This window comes from Guillardia theta (assembly GCF_000315625.1).
Source record: "Guillardia theta CCMP2712 unplaced genomic scaffold GUITHscaffold_250, whole genome shotgun sequence".
Taxonomy (NCBI): domain Eukaryota; class Cryptophyceae; order Pyrenomonadales; family Geminigeraceae; genus Guillardia; species Guillardia theta.
The window spans coordinates 27,923-37,138 of NW_005434426.1; the positions used below are offsets into that span (position 1 = coordinate 27,923).

The following is a 9,216-nucleotide window of genomic DNA, read 5'->3' on the forward strand; positions in this document are numbered from 1 at the left end:
CAACCCTGGTCTGTTGAACTCAAGCTCATACCTGAGCGCACTTGTTTGGCCGACTTCGTGAAAGATTGAGTCCAAACTGGATGATGTCGCCGTTCCCGGAGAGCTTTGCGATCCTGTTGAAGGCAAATCACCTTCAATCATCTGGAACAGACTCAACTGGGTCTTTTCTGTGCCGGAATAATATCCTCCTCGGATCTGAATGAACTCTATGTTGCTCAACGTTTGCATCACGTCAAACTTCGTCGCAACCACGTAGTTGATCGGTGTTGTGATCTTTCCATAACGATTCACCTTTGGAATCATTTGCCATTGTTGGTACTCATTGATCTGCACATCATACACCCCTGACATAAGAGACCCGTCCCTCACGCCTCTGATCCCTATGTTTGGAAGCCTCTTGTTTGGTATCAGGATCACATCATAATCATCAATGAAAGCTCCCGACCATTCAAGACTCTGAATTGAAAAGCGGAGGGTGGAGTTGTAACCAGACTCTTTGAACTTGTTCAGCGACCCTTGGGGAGTTTGGAACCACCAGGAGCAGTTGCAAGCATCTTTCATCTTGATCGCATTATCTCGAGCATTTAGTTCTAGCGTGTATGGATTCTGTGTCCCGTTCGGCATGTACACCGACCAGTTCTGTTGCACGAAGTTGACGTTGAGAATGACGTCTCCTGGCTTGCAAGAGACGAGCGGCAGCAGGTAGGCAAGAATGAAACTGACGGCCATGAGCATGGCTGGCATGACCTGATGTGGAAGGGAGAAGGAGAAGAAGAATCAGCAGAGACTCTGATAACAGAGGCAGGAGGCTTGTCGTCCTCACGGAGAAGTTGGTGTAGGAAGCAGGTCAAATCAAAAGGAGCGTCAGCAGGGAAGTAGCGACCTCAATATGTGATGTTCTCTCTGGGGACTGCTCATCCACTGCAAGCTGTCGGTTGTCGATCTCACTCCTCCTGCATCGCATCCTCTTCCTACTCGTCCTCTTCTTCCTCCTCGTCTCGTCTCCTTCCCACGATCATCGCCGCCGCTTCATTCTTCCTGCACCGACCTGACTGCATATCCTCAAACCGACGTGCCTATCAAGTCGCAGCATTCAGTGACCGTGGACTGTCCGCGGCCGGGTCACCGGTGGCGCGCGGGCCGCGGCCCGGCCCGCCGGGCGGCCCGGACTCCCGGGCCGGATCGGATCGGACCGCTCTCCCCCCCCGGCCGGCCGCGCGGCCGGGCCCCGGTGACGGTCGGACTGACTCACCGGTATCCGTGACTGAGTTACTAGTTTGGCCCTGAGGATCCGACGGCGGGACCGTACGGTACAGCCGTACCGTACTGGGTCACCTTTACTCAAAGTTAAGTGAAAAATCAGTACCGTAGGACAATCGCCAGGATAGTCGAGGACTGTATGTGTTGCCCCCGGCCCGCCGGATAGCAGTGCCACTGAGTGGCACCCGGGTCACTTGTGACTCGGCAGCTGAGGCTTCCGAAGTTCCCGGCGAGGCCGAGTCCGAGTCATCATGAGGCGAGTCTGATCAGGCCACCGGGCCCGGGCCGGTAACTCAGTTGACTCTGAAAATCCAAGGCCCCCGCTTGAAAGTCGGATGCCTCCAGCGGCCCCCCCGGCCGGGGCCGGCGGCCCCCCAGGCTGCCGGCTCCCGCCCCCCACAGCTGACCGTACTAAGCGGCTGAACCGTCTTGGCCCCCCCCCCGTCGGACCTCCGACTCACTGGCCAGCCGCACCCGATGATCGGCTGAGCGGGGATCGGACCCGCTGGGCCGCCGGCGACTGCGGCGCGTGGCCCCAGTCACTGAGCCATCGGACATTCCGAATACAAGTGAAAGTTGACAGTCGACCTAAAGTTGTTCAGAAAGTGAAAAGATCTCTTTTCGAGTCTGCAGGTGCATTAGGGGAATATTCATGTACCCCTCCATTCTATGTGAACTTTCTTGTACCCCTCTTTTCGTTACCCCCCTTTCCCGTTTACCCCCTATTTCCCTCCGTAGTACCCCGATTAAAGAAGGGTTGATTACCCCACCCTCAGTAGGCAGAGAACTGTAATCTCTGTGTAAGCAACAAGGGGGTGGTAGTACAATCTGGTACTAATGAAATCTTTACATATGAGCAATCTTTAATTATAAATTTTTGTACAAATCAGGCAATCACTACCAAAAAACATGTCCATTTTTCCATATTATATACAAAATACATTATTTTTAGTTCGAACTGTTGGATCCCCCTCTAGTTTATGTGCATGGAGCATCGAGGTCAGGATAGGAGCAAGCAGGTAGGGGAGGGCTGTGGTAGACTAGGAGTTGAGATCTAGAATGCGGAGATGAGCAGTGATGGTTCACAGCATGATTGCAGATCAGAATCGTAGGGGAGAGATGGAGTGGTTGAAGGTATGGTGTGCAGACTCGAGTTTTATCTCTTTGATATACTTAGTAAAGCGAAGTGATTCCAAGTTATTTCAAGGCATGTGAAGTTACTTCGAGCCTATCTTGACTTGATTTGCGAAGTAGATACTTGACAGTCAGTCAGTCAGTCAGTCAGCCAGCCAGCCAGCCAGCCAGCCAGCCAGCCAGCCAGCCAGCCAGCCAGCCAGCCAGCCAGTCATGCAGTCGGTCGGTCGGTCAAGGAAGTTACTTCACTGATCCAAACAGCTTGGCAGAGAGGTCCACCAGAATTGCGCAGTTGATCGTGCAATACATATTTGCTTTGCGTCTACTCTGACCTGTACTTGCCTCAGGAATGTCGTGAAACCAATCAAGCCTTTCAGCCGTTTCAATCAAGATGGATCTCCTTGGTAAACAGGATCAGCTCAACAACGCTGAAATCCCCAGGGAAAGGAATGGAATCTCCCTAGATCCCTTGACCAAAAAATCTAAGAGGACGCACAGAAAGAAGTCGCAAGTTCCAGGGTTGATTGACAGCTATGAAGGAATGCAGCGTCCTGGCCTGTTGGCATCCAAGGCAGACAAGAGGAACGGGAAGCACGAGTCCAAGAAGTCCAAGCTATCGAAGCTGAGCGAGACGCAGCAGGAGGCTCTTCGTCGCTTCCTCTCTCTCGTGCATGCTCGCATGAGGCTCAAGAATCTGTTCAAGGCTGTTGATTCCATCAGGTTCTACTTCCTGCTCCGCTGATCCTCTGATCCTCTTTTCTTTGGTCTGAGATCATGTCGTAGGTGGGCTCCACGCGTGAAGCCCTCGGAGGAGGAGGTGCAGGAGTTTGTCAAGCAAACGGCCGGGAGGTCAGGGACGTATGTCAAGGATACGTTCAAGGTAGCGAGCGTGGACAAAATTCCGGCCAGCAGCTGCATCGGATCTTTTCAGTGGACCAAGATTGACACTTCGGATCCTGCCAAGTACATGGTTGTCAACATGAACAGCGAGACTGGCAAGAGCTACAACACGATCTTGATCCGGTTCTTCATGGAACATGTATGGGGGATCCGGAAGCCGGATGTAGTCATCTCAGTGACAGGAGGGGTGAGTGGGAGGGTCGGGCCCCGGTGGTTGTGCCTGAGAGGTGGACGCAGGCTATGCAGTTCGACCTCAGCACCGACGAGAAGGATAAGATCATGAGGGGCATGATGGAGGGAACCAAGTCCCTCAACCCTCTCTTCGTGACTGGGGGGACGAACGCTGGGATTATGAAGTATGCACCCTCCTCCTCCTTCTCCTCCTCCTCCTCACTCTGTGCATAGGTATGTGGGGGAAGCAAGGGCCAAGTACAACCCTCACGCTCCTTTGCTCGGGATCGCTACCTTCGGATCCATCCTTGGCAGCGAGTACATGCTGGGCGGGGATAGGGATGCGAACGGCGCGCTGAAGACATCGTATGAAGGTGAGGAGAGGCTGAACGCCGTCCGGATCTGACGTTGACGGCAGAGATCTCGCGCAAGAGCGAGAAGGAAAGGAAGAAAGTTTCGGCCATGGGAGTGGGGCTGGTGAGGGGGAGGGGAATTATGGGGATGGTGGTGCTGACGGGCATCTGAAGGATGTCAACCACACGCACTTCATCTTTGCCGACGACGGCTCGTTTGCTAAGGTCAGGCTCACTTTGCGGGAGAGGAGGAGCGTGAATGTGTTGTTGCTAGTTCGGCAGGGAGACCCAGCTGAGGGCTGACATCGAGTCCTGCATCTCAGTCAACCTGGAAGGATGCCCGCGGGGTTTCAAGCAGCACTATGCTCGTGAGAACGAGATGGATAGAGTCATCTTCAAGACGCTGCTGAAGTGAGGCTGAGGAGGAGGATTGGGCGGAAGCTGTGGTGGAGCAGTGGGAGGAAGAGGCGAAGTAGCGGAAGCAGGTGCAGGAGCAGGCGGAGAAGATGGTAGAGGAGTAGGAGCAGGAGGGTGGTGGTGGAAGGGATGGTGATGGTTTTGGAGAGGGGGCGACAAGAGGAGATGGGACGGAGAGGGAGAAGAGGTCGAACATATAAGTTTGATCGCCATGTTTTGATCGCGATGAGAGTTTGATCGCCGATGAGCAGAACTTTCCGCTTCCTTTTCTGAAGGATGAAATGGCAGGTTGAGGATGGGCTGGGAAGGTCAAAACATCTCGGAGAACAAGGTCAAACCCAAGGATAATGCAGGGCCGATCCCTATCGTCTCAGTTTGCGTGCAAGGAGGAATGGGAACAGGTGAGCCGAAACTCTCTTGTCCCTCGCCCATTGTTCGCGGTGCTGTCTGGCGTGCCGTGCAGTGTTTGTGTCTGCTCCTTGAAGCTGTTTGCTTCTGTGACATTGGAAATGACACGCTTCACTCTGTGAAGTTTGAGTGTGCCGTTGTGTGTTCATTCGTATGGGATAAATTTATGTTCGTTGATGGATGATTGTTTTTGTCTGCACTTCGATGGCAAATTCCGAAAGAAAACAATCTCCTCCCTCCTCTTCGTTTCTTCTGCTCTTCCCTCCATTCTTCCCCCCCTCCTCTCCCCTACATCTCAGCCAACAGCACTGATCTTTGCTCTCGCGCAGTCAACACAGTGCTCGATGCTGTGAACAACGGAACGGCCTCCATCCTAGTGCGAGGGAGCGGGAAGGCGGCCGACCTGCTGGCCGACGCTGTGCTGATCCGGTTCGCCAAGGGGCACAAGCACTGCATCCCTCCCGGAAAGCTGGAGCAGAACCAGCGCTCTTTCCTCCGCTTCCTCACGGACCACTTCGGGCTGGACGAGGACAAGGACTTGATCAGCAACGAGGACAGCGACGAGTACAAGTGCTACAACTTCACGAGGATCATGGAGATGATGGCTGACTTCTCCAACGTTGACAAGTCGGCTATCAAGGACGAAGAGAGGAGGAAGGGTATCCAGCGAGACGCCGCAGCTCTCATCCGCTCCTACGAGCTCCCAACAGAAAACACGGACAACGTCGAGATGATCAGGAGAGCGCTGGCAGCGGTTGTGACCAACAAGTGCTGGGTGTTCAACCTGCATGACCCCGAGCCCAACGCCATCGACTTCAAGGGCTCGCTCCTCCAGTGCCTGCTCAACGGGATCGGGAGGGGGAGGAAAGACAACGCGTCAGCGCTGCAGGCAAAGCTCAAGTACTCGATCCTGTGGCAACGAGAGGACATTCTGCAGTACTCGATGAAGAAGAGCGGGCTGAAGAACAGGGACTTTCGGCAGTTCGTGGAGGTGTTGAACAATTCTTACATGCTCGCTCTCGCGCGCAACAACGTGCGCGCGGCGAAAATGCTGCTAGAGCACGGGGCGAGCATCGACATCTTCCGGATCAAGATGCTGGGGCAGAAGCAGATGATGGACGAGCTGAAGACGCTGGGGCAGGGCGGCGACTCGCTCACGCTCTCGCTCGGGCTGCACTCGTCGCAGATGACGGTGGCGGCGAAGAAGAAGAAGAGCGATGTTCACGCCATGAGAAGGTGGTCCCAGCTCATCAAGATGAGCAAGGGCGAACAGACGTCGGACCATGTGATGGCGCTGTCGTCCGACCTCAAGGACGAGTACATCAACGAGGGTTATAACTGCCTGCGAGCCATGACCACTTTCTTCAACAAGATGTTTGTCAGGCAGGAGGACAGCTTGCCGGAGGTGGGGGAGACGGACATGGTAGCGCTGACGGAGCCGTTCTCGCTGAAGATCAGGAGGAAGCTCTACAAGGAGCTCATGGAGAAAGAGCGAGAGCTGAAGAAGTTGGTGAAGCGGCAGGAGCTGGAGGGTCAGCTCACGCATAAAATCAAACAAGTGAAGGACTACAAGAAGACTATCATCCTCCAGTCCCTCTACACCAAAGTCCTCGGCAGCCTCTTCCGATACAAGCTTGGAACCGACGGGCCTTACGCAGATCTCTTCCTGTGGAATGTGCTGATGAACAGGAGGGAGATGTCGGAGTTCTTCTGGCAGGAGACTGTCAATCCTGTCCTCTACGCGATCACGGTGAGAGATGGTGGGATGCGCTGCGAGACGAGAAGTCGAGGGGGTGGGGGTCAAAGAGGAGGAGGAGGAGCAGCAGCAACAAGAAGACAAGGAGCAGGAGGGGCACAGGCTGCTGCTGCTGCTGCTGCTGCTGCTGCTGCTGCTGCTGCTGCTGCTGCATGAGAGATGCTGGTCGTGAGTATTCCTTGCAGGCTGCCTACCTCTTGCGCAACATGTCGGAGGAGAAGGGGGTGGACACGTTGAACGCCAAGTCGATGCAGAGCAATGCTGATCACTTCGAGGAGCTCGCCATCGGTGTTTACCGGTTCGCTCTGCAAGAAGATCTCAACTTGGCTATCCAGGTGCGATGACGATGATGCAGACAATGAGAGGGGAAGCATGGTGGTGGCAACAACACTGATGATGATGGTGGTGGTGGTGGTGATGATGATGGCGATTGTGATGAAGATGGTGATAATGATGATGATCATCGTCGTCGGCGTCGTCGTCGGCGTCATCATCATGATGCTGGTGCTGTGCTGGAGGTGGAGGTGTTGCTGGTGCGGAACATCACGACGATGACCATGACCATGACCACGACCACGACCATGACGATGCTGCAGGCGCTAGACAGTCCTCTGCGGATGTGGAGGGGCATGGCGCTGCTGGACCTGGCGGTCATGAGCAAGAGCGAGACGTTTGTAGAGAAGTGCTGCCAATCTTCCATCGAGAATCGCTTCTACGGCGACATGTCTCCCTATGACAACAACTTCTGGCGGATCTGCCTTGGCGTTTTCCCCTGCTGCGGCCTGCTCGCCATGGCAAACTTCTTCGAGTTCAAGCTCCCTCCCACGTCAGTCGCTCCTCCCCCTCTCTCCCCTCTTTCTCCTCCTCCCCTCCTCCTTACACAAGCTTCCTCTTCCTTCCTCCTCTACTCCTCCTCGCCCTCTGCTCGTCCTCCTACCGCTCGCTTCCTCTCCCTCTCCTTCACCTCCTCCACGCCCTCGCCTCCTCCTTCTGCTCGTTCTGCCAACACAACTTGTTTTGCCCTACCCTCTCTTTCGGGTCCTCTTCCTAGAATCTCCTTTCACCATTATCACCACCGCCCACTCGCAACCTCCTCCTCATCTTTCCTTTGTTCTTTCCTAGCAACTTGTCGTCACACTGCTTACTCATTCGCAGGAGCGAAGTCCTCCGATCCGCCACTCAACGAAGGAAGGTGCAGATGAAACCTGCACTCCTCTCACCCTCAATCAACAAGCTTCTGCTCTTTACTCCCTCCCTCCTTCCCTCCCTCCCGCCTCGCCTGCTCTCTGTCTCACCCGCTCCTCCTGTTCAGGCGCCCGACGGGTTTCCTTACGAACCTCGCAAGAACGACGTGTTGCTGGCGGTACTGCAGAGGAAAGCGCATGGGCTTGACATGAAACTGCGCAGACTGGAGCAGGTGAGAGGAGAGGAAGAGAGAAGTGCAGGGAACAGAAAAGAAGGGGAGGACGGACCGGAGTGGGGAGGGGGAAGAGGAGAGGCGAGGCGAGGCGAGCGGGGAGGAGAGGAGAGGAGGGGAGGGGAGGGGAGGGGAGGGGATGGGAAGGGAAGGGATGGGAGGAGAGGGGAGGAGAGGGGAGTGGTCAGGTATGACGATTGTAAGTATATGCATGCAGAGGGTAGATGCTGGAGACACAGTGCCAGAGCCCGAGCTCAAAGAGCTTTGGATGAAAACTTTCTCTCCTTTTCAGAAATTCGGTCTGATTTCTCCCTCCCACCTCAAAATTCTCCTATCGACCCTTCCCTCCTCCTCCTCCTCCTCCTCCTCCGCCTCCTCCTCCTCCTCCTCCTCCTCCTCCTTCTCCTCCTCCTCCTCCTCCTTCTCCTCCGCCTCCTTCTCCTCTTCCTCCTTCTCAACCCAATTACTCCGCTGCCTCCTCTTCGCAATCCCCCTTCCCTCTGCTTTCTCCTCCTCTGGTTGCTCTCTAACATGCTTTCTGTCAGTTTGCTTCTGGGCGGCTCCTATCGTCCTTTACCTGGCCAACGCCATGCAGTCAATTGCCGTCACCATCGCCTTCACATTGTCTTTCATGCCCAACACCCTTGTCGACAACTCAGTCATCATCTTGTACAACTCCGACAAGATACATCAGATCGAATGGGTCCTCGTTGTGTGAGTACTCCTCCATTCACGCTCCTCCTCCCTCCAGCGCATCACCCATCCTTCTCCTGCACCACCACCACCACCACCTCCTCCTCCTCAACCCCTCCCTCCTCCTGCTCACCCTCCCCTTCACCCTCACTCTTTCGCAGATACTTTATCTCTTCCCTTTTCCGCGAGGTCATGCAGATGGCTATCGCTGGTTACCGCGATTACCTAATGGACGTCTGGTGAGAGAGGAAGGGAGAGAGGAAGGGAGAGAGGAAGGGAGAGAGGCAGGGAGGGGAGAGGAGGTAGGGAAGGAGGGGAGAGGAGGGAGGGAGGAAGGGGAGGGAGGGAGGAAGAGGAGGGAGGGAGGAAGAGGAGGGAGGGAGTTCACATCTTACCCTCACAAGGAACATCTTTGACCTCGGCGCCATGATCTCTTTCGCCTTGGGCTTCGCCCTCCACTTTGAGTGCATCTCCACCCACTGCAACAGCCTGGAGTTCAGCTCGGCCATGTCAGTCTTGAACTCTCCATCTTCATCCTCCTCCTCCTCCTCCTCCTGCTTCACCACCACCACCACCACCTCGTTCTCCTCCTCCTCCTCCCTCTGCTCCACCACCACCACCACCACCACCATCTCCTCCTCCTTTTCCTTTCCCCTCCTCCTCCTCCCCTCCCCTTTGAAAATCGACCGCTCCAATCCCACCCGCTC

The 9,216-nt window shown here is 55.2% G+C and overlaps 2 protein-coding genes across 2 annotated transcripts in view; one reads left to right on the forward strand and one right to left on the reverse strand.

Annotated features, from left to right (window-relative positions):
- Positions 1-245: 245 nt before the first annotated feature.
- Positions 246-1,060, reverse strand: GUITHDRAFT_156419 (hypothetical protein; the record flags this gene model as incomplete). Its single annotated transcript, XM_005819011.1, has 1 exon — positions 246-1,060. A coding segment is annotated over exon 1 (445 nt), but the record flags the coding sequence as incomplete, so codon positions are not given.
- Positions 1,061-2,785: 1,725 nt separating this feature from the next.
- GUITHDRAFT_166769 (hypothetical protein) overlaps positions 2,786-9,216 on the forward strand; it is a gene marked incomplete at its 5' end in the record, with an annotated part of 10,885 nt that continues 4,454 nt past the window's right edge. Inside the window, 17 exons of the mRNA XM_005819012.1 lie at positions 2,786-3,114; positions 3,178-3,481; positions 3,532-3,650; positions 3,700-3,839; positions 3,884-3,942; positions 3,993-4,043; positions 4,093-4,229; positions 4,524-4,636; positions 4,973-6,393; positions 6,585-6,734; positions 6,996-7,225; positions 7,555-7,591; positions 7,712-7,816; positions 8,034-8,115; positions 8,362-8,530; positions 8,671-8,748; positions 8,914-9,018. Of these exons, the coding sequence (XP_005819069.1) occupies positions 2,786-3,114; positions 3,178-3,481; positions 3,532-3,650; positions 3,700-3,839; positions 3,884-3,942; positions 3,993-4,043; positions 4,093-4,229; positions 4,524-4,636; positions 4,973-6,393; positions 6,585-6,734; positions 6,996-7,225; positions 7,555-7,591; positions 7,712-7,816; positions 8,034-8,115; positions 8,362-8,530; positions 8,671-8,748; positions 8,914-9,018 (3,629 nt within the window). The remainder of the gene's footprint in view (positions 3,115-3,177; positions 3,482-3,531; positions 3,651-3,699; positions 3,840-3,883; positions 3,943-3,992; positions 4,044-4,092; positions 4,230-4,523; positions 4,637-4,972; positions 6,394-6,584; positions 6,735-6,995; positions 7,226-7,554; positions 7,592-7,711; positions 7,817-8,033; positions 8,116-8,361; positions 8,531-8,670; positions 8,749-8,913; positions 9,019-9,216) is intronic.